This window comes from Abramis brama (assembly GCF_963993115.1).
Source record: "Abramis brama genome assembly, chromosome: 14".
NCBI classification, from domain to species: Eukaryota; Metazoa; Chordata; class Actinopteri; order Cypriniformes; family Leuciscidae; genus Abramis; species Abramis brama.
The window spans coordinates 34,829,619-34,849,940 of NC_139976.1; the positions used below are offsets into that span (position 1 = coordinate 34,829,619).

Consider the following 20,322-nt stretch of genomic DNA (forward strand, 5'->3'; position numbering starts at 1 on the left):
TCTTTTTTGAATATAAGCATTAAAAAAATGTATATTTAAATTTTTCAATGTTTATTTTTACAAAGTGTTGAAATGTTAAATTTGCCATAATTTTGGTATTTTAGACTTAACTTTTTCTAGAGAACTTCATAAGAAAAATATTAATTTAAACTCATTAGGTATTTTTAAGTGTGTGTGTGTGTGTGTATAATGATGTACAGTATATATACACTGCCCAGTCCCAAAAAAAGTTGCTGTTTGGATTTAAATAGTCAATTATTGGATCATTATTGCAGTGATTATTTTTTGTGTGTGTGTGTGTATATATATATATATATATATATCATATCAAACTTTTTATAGGTAAATCTTTCCATAAAAGTTTGTATTTGAACAACCCAGTCGGTATTTCAGAATTTTAATTCAGAAACACTCATTTATTTTATTTATTTTGCAAGTGCCTTTATAGTGTTGAAATGTTCGATTTATAATCAATTCTCTATTTTAGATTTCAGAATTGTTTTTCATTAGAATTAGTGTGTTCTCACCACATCTGATCACACCAAAGCGTTTCATGAATTAAGAGTATTTATTAATTAATTAGTAGGCTACTTGTTTGGCATGTAAGTGTAAAAATGGTATTTTGTTTTCATATATAACACAATTGCTGTCCTTTATGCAGCAATCATTACCATCACCAAACATTTTATAGAAAAACATGAGTTTGTATTTGGACAGCTCAACCTGTATTTGAGATATGTATTATATGCATTCAGATTTAATTAATTTGTGTCATCAAATCCCAACTCTTTTTCCAAAAAGTGATGTGTGTCATCATCACTGTGTCAGTGTCCACACCGTCTCACACACTCCAAGCTACACTTTAGATCTTTATCTTTAAACGATTTAACACAGAATGAAAGAAGATTCACTTTTCAACATTCCAAGTGCCCATAACTGACAATACACCCACATTTTGACTGCATGTAACGTTGCATGACATAAAACACAAATGCTTCCATTAATATGGAAACAGTTTGGATACATTTCGACTCGAGGGATTGCTACTGACGTTTTTATTCGTTTCCCCCCCAAAGAATTGCCCGAATCCACTAACAAACAATTAGCAGATCCCACATGCGTCCTCATTTTGTGCTCCGGAGGGACGAACTCTCCGTTCCGCTCATTGTTTTTATCACAACAAGAGCGTGAAATCCGCACCTCAGATGTTCTGATGATGATGGTGCTCTCAAGCTCTCCACTGACCTACATAACAGCAGCTTATGGGTGGAAAGGTCGACACTAGAGAAGGCGTCGGAGTCCTGTATGGTTTGTGAAGTCAGGAGTTGCGTTATATTGATTTGATGGTGATGGACGCGCGCGTTGCAGCGTTGCTGCTGCTGCCATCGCACTGCTGTCCTCTGTGGGAATCTGATCGATAATGTAGCATGAAACCAGGCAGGAGAACGGACTTTATCTCACCACTGTGGAGGAGTCGCATTTCAGTGGCTGGAAACATCGTCTCGCAGGAACTAAACCGAGACATTCAAGCGACGTCGGGAGATTTCCGAGCGGTTCTGTGCGCAAAAACACAGCAAGCGCATATTTGAGCAACGGAGCTTCTACTTTAGAATTATTGACTTCAGAGACACTGCAAATATACACCACCAAAAACCATGTCAGTAGATAAAACATGCACCCGCTCTTCGCTATTTGTTTGCAGGAGGACGCGAGGGTCGACAGGCCGCTGACAGTCACGTATGTTCATCCTCTCGCTTCATTCATTTTGTCATTCAGAACATGTTCCATAATATGTTTGTTAGTTTGGCAGAAACGAACTATGAACTATTCCAAATGCTGGCGACCATTATTATCACGCAAATACACGAGCATTGTCTTCCATTAACCAATAACGCGTCGTTTCCAGAGAGGGACGCGTTTGTCACTTAGTAATGTTTTGAATAAAAGGGTGGTCGACCATTTTGTATGTAGTTAGATTGAGACAACGTGCTGCTACTTTTCTTCTTAAACCTGCGGGGTTTTTTGTGGTTACATGATAGCGCATTGCGCATTTTTTGTCTGTGCCTTTAGCAGGCTCCACGTGCATTTACATCAGCTGATTTACGAGCTGTAGGCTAGAAATGATAAATGCTCCTCTAAAAGAATATAATGCTATATCTGCTGTAATGGAGAGGTCAGTGAAGCTGTGGAGAAGCGTGTTTGTGTGCGGGGATTGATGCACGTCCAACAGCGTTAGTGATGAGGATGAGGATGAGGATGATGTTGGGATGCAGGTCCCATCCTTTGTTTTGGACAGCAATAGAGGCCTGTCAAAACACTATTCACTCTTCACTTGTTTTCTGGGGCATTTATGACACGTTCACATAGACTGTAAAAAAGCACGTTCATCATTAACTAGCCTACTGTGTTTTATATTTACCATTATTTATAAAAAATATTATTAGTATAATAATTTACCAGCATTTAGTATGCATCTATCAAATACTATTGCATCATGGTACTGCTTTTAAAAGATTCTATATAATTATTATGTATAAATATTATTATAATTAATGTTAATTGATTGATATACATTTATAAATATTTCTGTAATAATACACGTGTATTTTTTAAGCTTTTTTTATTTTTTTAACTTCTTTAAGCAATTTATAAATATATTTATATTAATTCATAAATATGTAATTATGCATAATGTATTCTATAAAATATGATTACACTATCAGTTAAAAAATATAGAATTATTACTTATAATATTGTAGTTCACTATTAAATATTTTTAATGTTTATTAACTTACTATATATTTATAAATATTTATGTAATTTCTGCTTACTTCATAAATAACTATATTTTCAAAAAACACTACTTTATGGATTTTCTGATTTCTATACTATTCAACATATTTTTTATTCTTGTAACCACAGTATGCCTCAAATAAAAAAGTTTGAAGAGTAGAAGTTATCATAGGTATTTTAATATGTATGTAATGAATTTAATACATTTATTTAGTGTATTGTTAATGTATATTAATGTTCTATTTAAAATGTATTAAAAGTGCACTTTGAATGTTCACTGTCTGTCATCATTAAACATTTACAGTGGGTTGCATTATATTAATACAGGGCATGTGTAATTCAGGGCAGAAAATGCAGGATATTATTGACTCTGAACATTAGTTCTGCCGATGACATGTGACTTGGTTTGCATGTGTCAGACTTAAGTTGCTTGTGACGGGCCACATGTGGTACCATATGGGGCGTACATAATAACTTGGTTTATGCAACACAATTCATACTCAAGAGAATCCATTTTCCCCTCCTGTTCTTTTTCATCACTATTTCCATTTTAAAAGCTTCAGTCGTTTGTTAGTTTGTTTCTTCATAAGCTTTCAGTTCCTCACTGTATTTTGTTACAGAAGGGGGAGCCGGACGGGACGTCTGCGGAGGGCTTTCTTGAACACAGTATTATCAGAGTTCTCCTACCAGAGACCATGTTGTCCATCTTAGCGGCGGGGTCTGTGTTCTTCCCGGGCCTTTTCCTGTTGTCCAAGCAGTGTCTCAAATCCATCCCTGGACTGCGCTGGAATGAGGGTGATGCCGTCATCGTGTCAGCCAGGTAAAGACTCGCACGCAAGTCTTGATTTTGTTTTTGGACTCTACTAGAATAGGTTTTCATGCTTGAATATTCAAAAAACATTATTTTTCACATACTTGACATTATTGTAGCAACCTCTCTGTCAGTAACGCTCTGTTTAGTTCCCGTCTCTATGAAGCCCCTCCTTCTGAAAAGCACACTGTGCTCTGATTGGTCGGCTGGATCAGTGTGTTGTGATTGGTCAAGCGGTTCGAGGGTGTTTGGGAATGTCCCGCCCCTTACCATACTAGTTTCAACACACTACTAACTAACTCAACCAGGCCCCGCCCCTTTATTCTGCATATTAATTATTTAAATGAGGAATATTGTGACGTGTTCGTTCCCGGAAGAAACTCATGACAACAATAGAGGCGTTTCAGGAGTTCAGAAACACTGACACTGATATAGAGAATAACGCTCATGCTCAAACAGCAACATTACACACTAAAGAAAGTAACATGTAAAAAGCATAATAGGTCCTCTTTAAACAGCTTATGTTTGGCCATAAGTTGTTAGTAATGTTTCTGATTTGTTAATATGACAATATGGAGAAAAGTGAAAAGACGTTGAAGAGCACTGGCTGCACTTGTTTTGTTATATTTTCAAGGTTGGTGTCATCCATCCAAGCTATTATGGCTTCTACGGCCGGTTACATCATCTCCACTTCCTGTCAGGACATCATCGAGGACCAGTAGGTGCAACAGTCATCACTTTCTGGGACATAAAATCAATTTATATCAAATCTTAATCAGAACAGATGTAGTTTTGGCGCTCTTTGTTCCAAATGACAAGATGTAATAAAAATCGATCGATTTGTTGATGTATTTGTTGGTCAGTTTAAAAAGCATAAAAGCTATACACATACAATTATGAGTGTGTATTTGTGCAGTGACATATGATTATAAATCTTGGGATTCAACTAAATGAATACTGAACTTATGACTAACATGGTCTGGCCGTTGGAATTCAATAATAATACAGCAAAAGCCATATTTATTTGATTACACTACCATTCAAAAGTTTGGGATGAGTTTGTTTTTGTTTAGTTTTTGGAAAGAAATTAATACTTTTATCCAACAAGGATGCATTAAATTGATCAAAAGTGACAGAAAAGACAAAAGATTTTTATTTCAAATAAATGCTGCTCTTTTGAACTTTCTATTCATCAAAGAATCATGAGAAACAGTTTTCCACAAAAATACATAATAAAACAACATAAACAATAAAAATACATAAACAACAAATGTTTCTTGAGCAGCAAATCATCATATTAGAATGATTTCTGAAGGATCATGTGACACTGAAGACTGGAGTAATGATGCTTTGATCATACATATATATATATATATTTTTTTATTTTATTTTTTTATTTACCCAATATATGTATATTAAAATATGTTGAAATTGAAAGCAGTTATTTTAATAATAATAATAATAATAATAATATATAATATTATTATTATAATAATAATATATATATATATATATATATATATATATATATATATATATATATATATATATATATGTATATATATATATGAATATTTCATAATTGTACTGTATTTTATATAAATGCAGCCTTGGTGAGCAGAAGAGACTTTCAAAAACATTTAAAACCTTGCTGACAATAAACATTTGAACGGAAATATATATTTGATAATATAATTTAAAGAACTACAATGTATCACATTTTATAGATTTACTCATTTAATTTTTGTTATATACTAACACTGCTAGAAAAGCTAATGTTTTAATGGTTTCATAGCATGTACAATAAATCAGGGGGCAAATTTGACAAAAATGACCAATTAACTATTTTATTTGGAGGGAAGGGAGGAGGATGCTGTCAAACATGTAAAATTAAGAATATTAATTTCATATTTTCCAGATAATATTTTAATAATTATTTTGACTTCAGTACAATGAGAATTGCCAAGAGCAGCCAAGAATATGTCTTTTTGATATCATACTTACTATTTCTGCATTCAGTGTCTTCATACATTACATGAAAAAAGCGTCTCCTCAGAAAGGGATCAAAGTTTGGAAAGCCTTTGACCAACGCCGTTTCCCCGTCCTGTTCTCAGTCCATCTGTCTCTGTTTTTCCTTCTCAGACATTGGCTGACCTGCTCCTACATTTTGTTTGCTGTGCCGTACTTTGTGTATGACATCTACGCCATGTTCCTGTGTTACTGGCACAAGCTCCAGGTCAAAGGTCACGAGGTGGACAACGGCTCCAGATCCAAGGCCGTGGCAGTCGCCGGTTATCTCCGCCGAGAGTTCCTCATGATCTTACATCACGTCGTCATGGTCACCGCATGCTTCCCCATCTCTGTGGTAAAGCGATGCTTTAGTGAACCAGAATCTCTAATAAAGCATTTTAACTCCGAGAATCGGTTCATGTTCAGATCTGCTCTTTCTCTCACTTTGACTTCCAGTTCTGGAGGCAGGGAAAGGGCGATTACTTCCAGGGCGTCATGTTCCTGGCTGAACTCAGCACTCCGTCCGTCTGTCTGGGAAAAATCCTCATCCAGGTATCTTCATTATTGATCTGATGAGTGCTTCTGTGTGTTCTCTCCCTGATTCATCAGGCTCTGCTTTAGTCTTAACAGTGTGTGTGTACAACATTAAGCACAGCTTCAGTTCTGTCGTACTTTAATACATTATTCATAGTAAAGTGTATTTACAGAAGTGCTGACTTCACATATGCAAGTCTGGCCTGAACCCTGACAGAAAATAAATAAATGCTAATGCAATTACTGGAAAGGAAACACACCCACCCACACACACACACACACACACACACACACACACTGAAAGTGATAGCTCACTCAAAATTATTTATTAAAATCATTTATTCATCCTTATGTTGTTCCAAATATGCCCCCTGTGAAAGAGAAGTGTGCTTAATTGTACTGAATGCGCACTTGTAGTGTACTTCAAATCTTAAAAGCATATTTTTAAAAACTGTACTTGCAAATAATATAATATTAATTAAATAGAAGGCCTCGTACACTTTCATGACTGTTAAAAAAGTGCTCTTTGAAAGTCTAACTTCACGTTTGAAATCATTGTTTTAATCATCTTTCGTCATGCTTTACAAGAGAAGTACACTTATTTTGATGTGTCGACTCACATGTAAAGTACTTGATCATAATTTCAACTGCAGTGTGTTGTTTTATATTACATTTAAAGTTAATGTTTTAAATGTACTTAATTACAACTTCATTACAAATGTGTAGTTAGTTACAAATATATTTAAATACCTGACACAAGTTTCAATCGAAATAACATTAGAATGTATTTTAGTTTACCATAAATTCTTGTCAGTACATATTTCAGTGACATGAGCTAGACATGTACGCCTTTAAAACTTCTTTTAATAGAAAGGCGTGTTCGGAATGAACGTGTTAAGATAGATAAAGTTATGCATTCTTTCTTCTTCTTCTTCTTCTTCACCCTCTCAGAGCCTCGTCTATAGCCTGATAGCCACAGCTGCTTCTGAATATAGCTCTCTGAATTGAGATGAGATTTAACACATAATATGATATCTGGCTCTGTTCCCCGTCCCCGCCCCCCCTCCTCCCAGCCTCCAGTATATGGCATAACACAGTTTAGTTTGGCACTGAGTCAGGTGACAGCATGTGTGTTTTTACCACTGCTGAGTGTACGGAATAAGTGTGTTTCAATTACTTGCCACACATCCAACATTAAGTTTTCTTAAAGGTGAAGTATGCTATTTATGCTATTTATCTGTCATTAAAGGAATAGTTCACTTAAAAATTGAAAATGCCGCCATCATTTACTCGCCCTTAAGTTTTTTCAAACCTGTATGAATTTCTGTCTTCTGCTGAACACAAAAAGAAGATATTTTGAAGAATGTTGGTAACCAGACAGTTGATGGACTCCATTGACTTCAGTAGTAGGAAAAAAAAATACTATGGAAGTCAATGGAGCGGAAGTGGAAATGGAAAATAAGGAGTTTCCTAACACTCCTACCATCTGTTGCCCTCTCTCTGTCATTGTTTGGCGGTCCCGCATCCATCCATCCATCTATCTGTCTGTCTGTATCTGTCTATCCATCCATCCATCCATTCATCCATCTATCCGTCTGTATCTGTCTATCCATCATCCATCTGTCTGTATCTGTCTATCCATCCATCCATCCATCCATCTGTCTGTATCTGTCTATCCATCATCCATCCATCCGTCCGTCTGCCTGTCTCTGTCTATCACTCCATCTATCCATCTGTCTGTCTGTCTGTATCTGTCATCCATCCATCCATCCATCCATCCATCCATCTGTCTGTATCTGTCATCCATCCATCCATCCATCCATCCATCCATCCATCCATCCATCCATCTGTCTGTATCTGTCTATCCATCCATCCATCCATCCATCCATCTGTCTGTATCTGTCATCCATCCATCCATCCATCCATCCATCCATCCATCTGTCTGTCTGTATCTGTCCATCCATCCATCCATCCATCCATCCATCTGTCTGTATCTGTCCATCCATCCATCCATCCATCCATCCATCCATCCGTTTGTATCTGTCTATCACTCCATCTATCCATCTGTCTGTCTGTCTGTATCTGTCTATCACTCCATCTATCCATCTGTCTGTCTGTCTGTATCTGTCTATCCATCCATCCATCCATCCATCCATCCATCTGTCTGTATCTGTCCATCCATCCATCATCCATCCATCCATCCATCCATCCATCCATCCATCCGTTTGTATCTGTCTATCCATCATCCATCCATCCATCCATCCATTTGTATCTGTCTATCCATCCATCCATCCATCCATCCATCCATCCATCCATCCATCCATCCATCCATCCATCCATCCATCCATCCATCTATCTATCTATCTATCTATCTATCTATCTATCTATCTATCTATCTATCTATCTATCTATCTATCTATCTATCTATCTATCTCACATCATTATGATTAAATGGATTGTAAAATATTACTAAATGGTAAGTGTTCAAAAAGTAGTGAGTTGAGTGAAAACAATAATAAATATGACCCTTTTATTCTCAGGCATGCATTTCAAAATCTAGAACACTCTTTATTTTTCTTCTTACTTATTTCCCCTTCTTTCATCAAGTTGCATTACTTATTCTCTCTATTTGTCTTGTTCTCTTTCTTTCCTACTGTTAAGTACAAGCAACAGCACACACTTCTTCACAAAGTGAATGGAGCTGTTATGCTGATCACTTTCTTCCTCTGTCGAGTCCTTCTCTTCCCCTATCTCTACTACGTTTACGGAAGGTATGTCTCTTTTAAAGCTTCTTTCACTTTTACAGGAATAGCTCTCACAAAAATGAGAATTCTAGCATTATTTACTCACCCCCAGGTTTTCCTTGCTTGTATATTGTTGTTTTCATAACACTTTACAGTAAGGTCCCTTTAGGTAACATTAGTTACCATTAACTAACAATGAGTAATATATTTGGTACAGTTTTTATTAATCTTTGTTAACTTTAACACAAGTGCTCATTGTTAGCTTAGGTCCATTGAATGCTTTAAAAGTATTTTTCATTGTTAGTTCATGTTAAATGTAGTTAACTAATGTTAATAAATAGAACCTTATTGTAAAACGTTACAGATATTTTTTGTTCAATGGAACACAAAAGTAAAATGTTCTTCTTTACATGAAAAAAAAAATCATGTATGTGTTTGTTTTACACTGCAACCCTCCAGTCGCCATTGGATAGTACATTTTTTATTTTACTCGTCCGACTTTTAACATGGAATGCAAGAACAATGCAAATAAAAAATACATAAAAATAATATAAAATATACATTTTAAACACTATTATTAAAGACAAGTAAGCAGTCTGTAATAAAGTAAGAACAAACAATCAGTAAGAACTAACCTAACCCTAACCCTAACCCTAACTACAAGCAATAGCACAAATAAACACAATAGAAGACAAATACAAATGAAATGAACAGTGATTTTTCAGGTAGATCTAACAGTAGTTACATATAGATTAGGTACAGAAATTGGATAATCAAATGTAAAATAACTGCATAGTCTTCACTGGATAAATTAATATAGATAAAATTAATATAATAAAGTTACAAAAGTTATTTAGTCAAGAGCATTGAGTCTGTAGTTGTTTGATTAACATTAGAAATAGCAGGAATATTAGGCTGCTGTCACTTTAAAGACGTAATGTTCAATATAGGCCTACTGATACTGTTACACATGCGCTAAACTTATTTTTTGCCTCTCAATCACAGGCGACTGAAATCTTACACTTTACTAGCCATTGGCTAATTTAAGACATTTTTAGTCGCCTAGCATAATATTTGGTGGCATATGCGAGTGATTTACTCGCATTGTAGAGGGTTGCACTGAAAAATAACAGCATATGGGTTTGGATAAACATGAGGATGAGTAAATAATTCCAGAATTTATTTTTTTCAGAACTATTCCTATAACTTTCTTCCTTTTGCTAACTCCCGCTCTGAGGTGACAATGATCCCGAAACCATCTTTAGGGAGAAACATACTCTTTTAGCTTTTTGATTACAACTCAATTTCTTAAGTTTCCGTCCACATTCTCTGTCCATTTCCTCTTTTCCAGGTACGCCTCGATTCCCTTCTACCGGGTCCCTTTTGTGGTGCCCTGGCAGTGTAATCTCGGAGCGGGTCTGCTCATGGCCCCGCAGCTCTACTGGTTCTCCCTGATCTGCAGAGGAGCTCTGCGCCTGTTCACCGGCCGGTCCTCGCACTCCCGCAAACCCACGGCTCCGGTCAAGCCTGAGTATGAAGGACACGAGGGAATGCCTCAGTCAGCCAATGGATACAGTACACAGATGGGGGGTCGGGACACACCCACTATGTCTCACTGAGGGGAGGAGCTTATGCAAACGAGACGTGATTGGATGAACGGCTGAGTAGAAGGGCAGGTTGCCAAGGAAGTACACAGAGTGATTAAAGAGGTACTGAAATAGACTAGACGCCCTGTAATGCATTACAGAACAGCATTGTGTTTAGTTACAGGGCTCGTGTACTGTATATAAGACATGCTTTAGTAAGTAGATCAAGGGAAGCTATGGCGGAAAAATCAGTGGAAGTGTCTACACAACGGCCACATCACAACTGAGGCAATAAGTGCAAATTTTTGACTAAAGAACATTTCTGAACCAAGAGAAGCACTTTTTGTTTGAGGCACTTTGAAGGGGTCGAGGAATGTCAAACTGAGGTCTCGTGCCTGAGGTCTGTTCTTTGCATTTATTATTGTAGTGTTGCAGATACATCATTCATAGAAAAGTCCTTGACTTATTATATTTAGCACTGGTCTACAATGAGCAACCCAAGCTTTAATATCTCTGGAGAGTTCAGTCCAAAGGCCTCTCGTTCGGTTTTTAAGGGACAGTTTACCCAAAAATGAACATTTATTTTATTAGTGAAACACAAATTTGAGATGTTAGGCAGAATGTCTGAGCTGCACTTTTCCATACAGTGATTTATTCTGTTCCACAATAGAAAAAAAAGGATCATATACACTACCGTTCAAATGTTTGAGGTCGGTACGAAAAAAAAATAAAAAAAAATAATGAACACTTTTATTCAGCAACGATGCAATAAATTGGTCAAAAGAGACAGTAAAGACATTTATTATAGTATGTCACTAAATATTTCTATTTTGAAAAAATATAACTTTCTATTCATCAAAGAATACACATAAATATGAAGCAATACAACTGTTTTCAACACTGATAATAATCAGAAATGTTTCAAATCATCATATTAGAATGATTTCTGAAGGATCATGTGACACTGAAGACTGGAGTAATGATGCAAAAAATCAGCTTTGATCACAGGAATAAATTACATTTGTCAATATATTCATATTGAAAACAGCTTTTACAGGGGTGCATTTCAAAATTTTAACTGCTTTAAATTGTAATATCGCACAATTTTACTGTTTTTATTAAATAAATGGTGAGCAACATTAAAACATATTACCGACCAAACTTTTGAATGATAGTGTAAGTATATAAAAATCAGTAATTATCGATGTTATAATTCTATACCGTTTTATTAAAACGAAATACTAAAGACTAAAATCAAGCTTTTTAAATGCTAAAAGCAAAGTCAGGCATCACAGTATGAAAAATGCATTTTCATTTTGTTCCTAAAATATAGTATGGCCTCAGAAGACTGGAATATAGCGTATAAATCACTGTTTGGATGGAAAACATTTGTACATTTTACCTAATATCTACTTTTGTGTTCCACAGAAGAAAGAAAAAACAATAAATGACTTTCATTTTTGTGGTGAACTATTCCTCAACCAGAGCTGATCAAATGAAGGAAACCCCCATCAAACCCCGTCAGGGTTTGGGAATGTATTATTTTGTACATGCTCAGAAAACAAGCGTTACACGTAATGGAAAGTAGCTACCTTGAATGTTCTCCGATTCAACCTGTGATCAAGCGCAGTTTTACCAGGAAGTTGTTTAACATGTCCCTAGTGTAACCTCTTCAAACAAAGACCTGAGTCCTGAAACCCTGCATATGTTTTAAAGGGACATGATCAAATATATATTAAGCTGCCTTATCCCTGTGGAAACTCCGACAACCTTATCCCCGATCTTTTACTCTTTAGTTTTGGCCAGAGGCGAGTTTCCACCAAACAAATGTGATACTTTACATGGTCAATGTGAAATTTATTTGCACTTTATTCATTTTGTTGTCTTCAAAGCCATTTTGTTCATCTCACAGATAAACGTTCCTAATTTATCGTGCTTTGTTGGAAGATATCTACCATTTTGATTTCTTTTTAGCCCGTTTTGTTTGTTAATGGGTCACTCAAGCCATCTAATCTGTCTAGTCATAAATCAAGGATTCATTTGCAGTTGAATTTGGCCCAGTATGTTTTATTTAATAACGCAGCTTTCAAGCTCTTGCAAGTTCAACCGTACCACTTATCAGAGAGAAGTGAATAACATTGCAAAGTGTCCTGCCAGAAGACCTGTTTCTGAAGCTTAAAATGACTGAATGCTGATTTGAAAAAAACAAAAAAAAACACAGGTGCAAATGTCCATTGCACTGAATTGGGTATATGACTTTGCATGTGTATATTCCATCTTTGTCCCTCGTGAACCCTCTATAATGTACCAGTTCCACGTGTACCGATATCCCAACTATTTACTCCTAGTGAACTGCAACGACTGCTTTTGACGGTTTTCTTTGAAAGCTTCTATGTTTTAGTTGGTTTAACTTCTGTTGTTTTTTCCATATGTAAACCTGTTTAACCTGTTAACATGAGTACAAATGTAATTCAAATATATACTCTTGTCTCATATGCTGCATGTGATAATTGTCGGTTCTCCTGGTCCGTCTGTGAATGTGCCGTTCGGGGTTTACTCGAGACCTCGATGATGTCGAGCATCAGTCATCGTGACCTCTGTGGAGCCATCTGGAATTAAAACCAGCTTAAAGGAGTCAAAAAGGACAGATAATGTTTTTTTTTTTACATCAAATGTCCTCTTGATTCCTCTTAATTTGAGAGCCTGTACCAGACGGGTGATTCTTTGAATCCAGACAATGTAATTCAGGCTAACAGGCCACAGAATGATCCACGCTAATACAGCGGCTTACGTTCAACCTTCACAGAACCGGTTGTGCACTGAACATGAAGTCTGGGAGCTTTCAACACCGGATCTGGTTTGTAATTACTAGATAAACTCGCTCAAATACAGAACAATTTGCTAATGAATCATTCAGTAAAAAAAAAGCCTAACTAAAGTTTAGCCTAACTAGAAAATAATAATAAATAAAAAACTGCATATTTGTCGGGAAAGCAGGGAAATTATACGTTTCCCGATATTTGCCTGACCGTGGAAGTCCCCAAAGCGTTACGTTTGTTTTTGTTCTATTTTAATTCAAATTAGTTTTAAAGAAAAACAAAGACATTGGTGACACTTTACAATAAGGCTCCATTTGTTAACAACTGTATTAGTTTACATGAAGTAACAATGAAAATACCTCTAAAGCATTCATTAATCATAGTTTAATGTACATTTCAGCTTTTACTAATGCATGATTAAAATAAAAAAATGTATATGTTAATATTATTTAAAGGACCTGAGCTAACATGAACTAACTGGTCAAGTTGTATTTTTATAAACTAACGTTAAAGGGACTATATGTAAGACTTTTCATATGAATTAATCACTTTGTGTAAACAGTTTGTAAACCTTAAAAAACAAGACCTTCCCTGACTTCCCAGGTTGTGTCTATGAGAGCATGTAGACTGATTTTTGTGAAGGAATCAAGATGTTTTTGCCAGGGAAAATCAAAAGGATGTGACGTTTACGCGCTTCTGAGAGCCTCTCTTCCTTTCTTGCTTATACAATGTTCAGGATAAATAAATACAAATTTGTGCCATAACGTCAATATATCATGCAAAGAAAAGGGATTAATTCAAACTAGTCTCACATAGCCAGATCTATATAGTCTGTAGTCTCAAATATACTTTATAATCAAACTATCATAAGTGTAATTTGATGTAATTTGTTGCCTGTGAATCGCAGAGTTGGTTTAAACATTTCCACATCGCTATGATCAGATGCTTTCTGAACTGCTGTATTCAATGCTGTCATTTTTGTTGTTTATTTTGTCATTGAGAGGAAAGTGCACAGCACATATTTACATATTCATCTAAACGTCGCTCTCAGGAGTGTGGACGGCAAAGGTATATTCTGCTGCAAAGGTATTTCCAAAGTCTTTTTACTTCTAAGCAAAGAATGAAAAACAACTTCACCATGAAACAGAAGTGCAAAAATTCTCTGCAACCTTTGATCGACTGTATACACACACTGCCACTCAAAAGTTTGTGATCAGTAAGATTTTTTAAATGTTTTTAAAAGAAGTGTCACCAAGACCATTTTATTAAAATACAGAAAAAAGAGAGTAATATTGTGTAGTATTATTACAATTTAAAATAACTATTTTCTATATGAATATTTTATAAAATGTACTTTTTTTTAACACCACGAGTGCTGCAGTTCACTTAACGGCCACCGGTGTCGCTAACAACAAGGCTTTCTGAATTCTACATACGGGCCCTTTAACAAAAATTAATTCAGTAACAAATATATTGCATTAACTAACAATTACTACTGTAACCTTATTGTAAAGTGTTACCAAGAAATGAATATCATTAAAAAAATAGCAAGACACCAGAATCTAGGCAATACATTTATTCACACTGTAAAAAAAAACCTTTGAATAAAAAAAGACAACATCAGTAAAATATGAGCATCTCACTGTCCAATGCAAAATGCTGAAATATGTAGAGTTAAAAAACCTGGCATTCGTTCAAGCAGTCTGTGGTTCCCTCAGTATCTCCTCTGTCTGGGACTGAAGACAGTGCTGGGGTCGCTGTCTCGTTCTCGCTGTTTCTCCCGCTCTCGCTGACTGTTGGGTGATAAAGGCGGCTCGACGGCAGGCCCTGGCCGTGCTTTATCGCTTTTGAAAAGGTCACGACCTGTCCTTAGAATCTGCTCCTCGATCTTTCTGTGGCGCTTCATGTCCGACAGCACTTTGTCCAGCCGGGCCTCGCGTCTGACCGAAGAGCGGGCAGAGGAACCTGGACGTGAGAGAAAAGGATGAATTCAAGTCTGCATTATTCATTAGGGGTTTAAGCATGAAATGCTGAAACCCTATTGTAATTGTAAGGATTTGTAAAACTGATCGTGCAGGCCAAACCGTAAGGCCTAGAGACTTGAAACCTGGCCAGATGGTAGGCCTCAGTTTGGGGAGAACCTATCAGAGTATGACCCCGATTGGCCCATAGGTGGCGCTACAGCAACCAAAAGTACAAAATCGCTCATAACTCTTAGACCAGGGGTGCCCAATCCTGCTCCTGCTGATTGACTGTCCTGCACAGTTCATCTCGAACCCTAATCAAACACACCTGCCTTTAATTTTCAAGTGATCCTGAAGACCTTAATTGGTTGCTTCAGGTGTGTTTGATTAGGGTTGGAGATGAACTGTGCAGGACAGTCGATCGGCAGGATTGGGCACCCCTGTCTTAGACCGTTTGCCCTAGACTCAAGTGTCTTACGCCACTGTGATCCCTGGCTCAAGGCGGACAAAATGTGTATCTCCAAATTTAGGCAGGAAAAATGTTCTGCCATGTCGGATTTTGTCCAAAACCTACTTTTGCGAACTAGTCCCCCAATTCTCTGGACTCTCTAGATCAATAATTATCGAAAAAAACTTGAACTTTTGCATTTGGCTGGCTGTAACAGGGTCATTTAGAAAATGAGCGTGGCAAAATGCACTCAAAAGCCAATAAATCCTAAACGAAAACTCAGAACTTCAAGAAAATTGGTGAGCATATGTGACATAACTTTCTGAACAAGCGTGCCAAATATTATGGAGATCGGACCATAGGTGGCGCTCTAACTGTTAAAAAGCTTAAAAAAACATATACCTCCTATGGTAAATCGCCTGTATTGGCTGTAAATGGTCTTTTCCATCTATTATATAAGTGGTTACATTTTTATTCATTCATTCTTTTGATGCTTTTGTGCTTAAAGGCATTAAAGGCATTAACTGCTTGAACCCTGATAAATGCTGCTTGCAGCTTTAATTTATTATGTGTTTGCCAATATTACCAAATCTATACATTGTGGACAAATATGTTTATCATACCTGGTGTCCTGCGGCGATTGAGAAAAGAGTTCTTGGGAGTTGCCATAGTCTGCTCTTCATCAAAATCAAACTCAGTTGGTGTGAGGGCTCTGCAACACATAGAAACAGAAACATATAGTTTACTTGTTTAAAAATGGCCTTGCCCACTGTGTATAAAAAAATACAGTAATATTGTGAAATGTAACTATTCAAAATAACTTTTTAAATGTAATTTCAAATTCTGATATATAGTACAAATCATTCTAATATGATGATTTGATCAGAGCCGGACAGTAACGGAGTACATTTACTTGAGTACAGTACTTAAGTACAATTTTGAGGGATCTGTACTTTACTCGAGTATCATTTTTGGGGAGTACTCATGACTTTACTCAAGTACATTTGAGAGGCAAATATTGTACTCTTTACTCCGCTACATTTCTATCCATAACTGTGAGTACCCGTTACTTCTTCAAAAAAGGAAAAAAGAAAAATCTCGGAAACCCTTAATTTGTTGTTTCCCTCTCAAACGTGATTGGATTGTGCAGGCGCCACTGATTGGGACAGCCTATCAGCAATCACCTTCAGCTTTCCGCCATAGTCAAACTCCATGGTCAGATTTAGATAAGAGACGAAACCATGGATGAAACAATGGATGAAGACGCAGCAGGTCCATCCCGGGAAGACTCATGAATATTCATTAGGAAGTCATCCCTGATTGGTCTTAACCCCAGTGACGGGTAGGTTTAGGCGCGGGGTTAGGGAGGTCATAAGACCCCCAGTGATGGGTAGGTTTAGGGGTGGGGTTAGGGGTAGTTCATCAGACCAATCAGGGATGACTTCCCTAATGAATATTCATGAGTCTTCCCCTACCATCCTGGGGAAAAAAAATATCGCTCCCGGGAATGTGCCAACCCGTGGCCCCACCTCGCCAGACTATTTCAATTTTCTGAACAAGTTAATGATAGTTTTCGCTTCAAGTGTTTGCTCTGTTTACCAATGTAAGCACTGTGGCAGTAGTAATGCAATATTTAGAAAATGTACTCTTGTACTCTTGATACTCAAGTACTTTTAAAAACAAGTACTTTAGTACTTTTATTTAAGTAGACATCTGACTGTAGTACTTTTACTTGTACTTGAGTAAAATTTAGCAAGGGGTATCTGTACTTTTACTCAAGTAATGAAGCTGTCTACTCTGTCCGCCTCTGGATTTGATGCTTAGGAAACATTTCTGATTATCATTTATGTTAAAAGCATTTTTTTTTATTGTAAAATATTTCACGATATTACTGTTTTTGATCAAATAAATGTAGCCTTGAAGAGACTTCTTTCAAAAACATATCAAAAATGTATTTGTTGCATCTTTGATCGACTGTATACACACACTGCCATTCAAAAGTTTGGGATCAGTAAGATTTTTTAAATGTTTTTAAAAGAAGTCTCACCAAGACTGCTTTAATTTTATTAAAAATACAGAAAAAAAGAGTAATATTGTGTAGTATTATTACGATTTAAAATAGGCTAACTGTTTTCTATATGAATATATTATAAAATGTAATTTATTCCTGTGATGCAAAGCTGAATTTGCATAAGCTGAATAAATAACTTTATTCAGCAAGGATGCATTAAAGGATGCATGATCAAAAGTGACATTTATAATGTAACAAAATATTTATATTTCAAATAAATGCTGTTCTTTTGAGCTTTCTTTTCATCAAAGATTCCTGGAAAAATTGAACTGTACTGTTTTTAAAACTGATTCTTGAGCATCAAATCATCATAATAGAAATTATTTCTGAAGGATCATGTGACACTGAAGAATGGAGTAATGATGCTGAAAATTCAGCTTTGATCACAGGAATAAATTACATTTAGAAAACAGTTAGCCTATTTTAAATCGTAATAACACTTCGCAAAATTACTGGGTTATTTTTCTTGTATTTTCAATCAAATAAATGCAGCCTTGAGCAGAAGAGACTTTTAAAAAACATTTAAAAAAACGTATAAATCCCAAACGTGAATGGCAGCGTATATTGTAAATAGACATTTTTCCATCTGTATAATATTGGGACTCACTTGAGCTCATCCTCCGCTTGTTTGGCCTCCTGCGAGTCTTCTCCATCTCTCTCAGGCGAGGGAGTGCGTGGAGGGGTCGGAGGTCGGCGTGGGAGAGCGACCCACTTCAGCTCGAGCGCTTCTCCTTTAGACAGGAGCTCATACAGGCGTTTGATCTCCTCGGGTGGAGGCATCCAGTTCTTAGGGTTCTCCATCTCCTCGTCACTGTAAGGGATCTCCCAGTCCTCCTCATTCTGCACCAGCTTCCCTTCACCACCTCCATTCATTTCTCCATCTGTGGTTATTCCCTCTTTCTGCTCCTCTACATCCATGGCTTCTTGGTCTCCCTCTACATAGAAGCGATTACAGTGTTCATATATGCATTATGACAAACATTATCTCACACTTACACACCTTACAAAAAGTATTGTGATGGTACTTTGATATACAGCCTGGATGGTTCTCCAAGGTACAATAAGTAAAGAATATAAAAAGCATGCAGGGGGTGTCAATGTTTCAGATGCCATGGACCCCCAAATATGATCGCTCTCATCTAAAATTTAAAAGCCATGTAGTTTCTTGTATAAAAGCCTAGTTTGTTACTGCGAAAATGTTTATTTCAAATGCCTAAAATATTATTTGGAAAACATTTAGTTTTTACTATTTAGTTTCCTGCTCATTATTTATCATGGAAGCTTTAAAAAAACAATAAAAAGTATTTAAAAAAAGGTAATATCTTATATTATAAAGCCACTTTATCTCACAATTCTGAGAGAGAAAGTCAGAACTGCAAGACCTAAACTGTGATTGCGAGAAACAAATGGCAGAATTGTGATTGTGAGATAAAATGTCACAATTGCCTTTTTTTTATTCAGTGATGAAAAACACACAAAAAAAAACTCAAAATGTGAGAAAAAAAGTCAGAATTTCAAGATGCAAACTCGCAATTGTGAGAATTTTTTTTTTGACATAATTTGAGATAAAAAGTCGCAATTAGATTTGTTAGTTTTTTTGTTTCCGCCACATAATAAAAACTTTTAAAAAGTAATTCTGAAAAAGTCGCAATTCTGACTTTATAACTCGCAATTGTGAGATAAAAAGTCGCAATTATCCTTTAAAATGTTTTATACAAAGGTCTGTCTAAATACCCGATTCTGCTTCCATACTTTAGAAAGCTTCCAGTACTGTACTTCTAGATGCAATATTAAAATAATTTAATCATATTTTTTTTATTACACTGCTTTTCTGTAAACTTTTCCCTTGTATCCCCCAGTTTGAAACCCCCTGGGAGACAAATGTGAAGCGCATACTTGTGTCATCCTCCGGTTTAGTATCCTTTGGGGTTTCAGTCGTCTCCTCGTCTCTTTCTTTTTCCTTTTCTTCCTCTTTTCCTGCAGTTTTGTCCTGTTCACTGACTCCCATAGACTCTACCCGCTCCGCTAGAGAGGACTGTGCCTCCTCCGCCGCCTGCATCCCTGCACACCTGAGGAGAAGCACACGCTGCAAACTGACGACTTTACACTTCAGAAAACGAATAGAACATTTCTATTAAATTCTATATAATATTATAATTTAATATTATATTATGGTTCTGTGTCAATACATCATTTTCTGTCTAGTTCCGCGCTTTGAGGGCAGACAGGGTTCACTGAGCATCATTCAGAAACATATAAATAATTATTTATATTGCACAAACATGAAGAGGCGGAGGCAAACTTACAGTTGTTTCCCCACCTCCGTTACAAACTGCTGCGCGGAATAGCAGAACGCATCAATGTGCTTTTATTTCAGAAAATAATACTGCATTAGTTTTCATGCCGAGCACTGTTTATTTCGGCGCCTTGACGTCATTCGTCTCATGTCCCGGATGAGAGGATCCGCCCACAGCGCCACCACGCGCTCGACTGACCGTTACACACTTTTCTGTTGGATTGCAGTTTTTTTTTTTTTTATTAT

General features: G+C 36.4%; 3 protein-coding genes across 5 annotated transcripts in view; 1 reads left to right on the top strand and 2 right to left on the bottom strand.

Moving 5' to 3' along the window:
• LOC311096687 (integrin alpha-X-like) overlaps positions 1–20,322 on the bottom strand; it is a 569,425-nt gene that overhangs the window by 281,149 nt on the left and 267,954 nt on the right. The gene's annotated exons all lie outside the window — the stretch shown is intronic.
• On the top strand, positions 1,156–12,973 carry tlcd3bb (TLC domain containing 3Bb). Its single transcript, XM_084136036.1, has 7 exons — positions 1,156–1,737; positions 3,414–3,613; positions 4,239–4,322; positions 5,747–5,969; positions 6,071–6,166; positions 8,810–8,919; positions 10,244–12,973. The coding sequence occupies exons 2-7, from the start codon at positions 3,489–3,491 to the stop codon at positions 10,509–10,511; spliced, it is 906 nt and encodes a 301-aa protein (XP_083992162.1). The 5' UTR covers positions 1,156–1,737; positions 3,414–3,488; the 3' UTR covers positions 10,512–12,973.
• On the bottom strand, positions 14,859–20,235 carry pagr1 (PAXIP1 associated glutamate-rich protein 1). 3 transcript variants are annotated; one of them, XM_084136037.1, is made up of 5 exons: positions 20,087–20,235; positions 19,677–19,849; positions 18,388–18,715; positions 16,333–16,421; positions 14,859–15,262 (listed from the first exon to the last, which is right to left on the bottom strand). In XM_084136037.1, the coding sequence occupies exons 2-5, from the start codon at positions 19,837–19,839 to the stop codon at positions 15,012–15,014; spliced, it is 831 nt and encodes a 276-aa protein (XP_083992163.1). In that variant the 5' UTR covers positions 19,840–19,849; positions 20,087–20,235; the 3' UTR covers positions 14,859–15,011. The 3 variants fall into 3 exon arrangements, with proteins under 3 accessions (XP_083992163.1, XP_083992164.1, XP_083992165.1); XM_084136038.1 differs by having other exon boundaries at positions 19,677–19,866; positions 20,087–20,229; XM_084136039.1 differs by having other exon boundaries at positions 19,677–19,873; positions 20,087–20,229.

What these genes read in the sequence shown, in the direction of transcription:
- tlcd3bb (XM_084136036.1), top strand. Translation starts at nt 3,489, where the DNA reads ATGTTGTCCATCTTAGCGGCGGGGTCTGTGTTCTTCCCGGGCCTTTTC. An exon ending in CAGGACATCATCGAGGACCA is followed by an intron (nt 4,323 to 5,746) that starts GTAGGTGCAACA and finishes TTTCCTTCTCAG; the next exon opens with ACATTGGCTGACCTGCTCCT. An exon ending in TGGGAAAAATCCTCATCCAG is followed by an intron (nt 6,167 to 8,809) that starts GTATCTTCATTA and finishes CCTACTGTTAAG; the next exon opens with TACAAGCAACAGCACACACT.
- pagr1 (XM_084136037.1), bottom strand. Translation starts at nt 19,839, where the DNA reads ATGCAGGCGGCGGAGGAGGCACAGTCCTCTCTAGCGGAGCGGGTAGAG. An exon ending in CAAGCGGAGGATGAGCTCAA is followed by an intron (nt 16,422 to 18,387) that starts GTGAGTCCCAAT and finishes TATGTGTTGCAG; the next exon opens with AGCCCTCACACCAACTGAGT. An exon ending in CAATCGCCGCAGGACACCAG is followed by an intron (nt 15,263 to 16,332) that starts GTATGATAAACA and finishes TCTCACGTCCAG; the next exon opens with GTTCCTCTGCCCGCTCTTCG.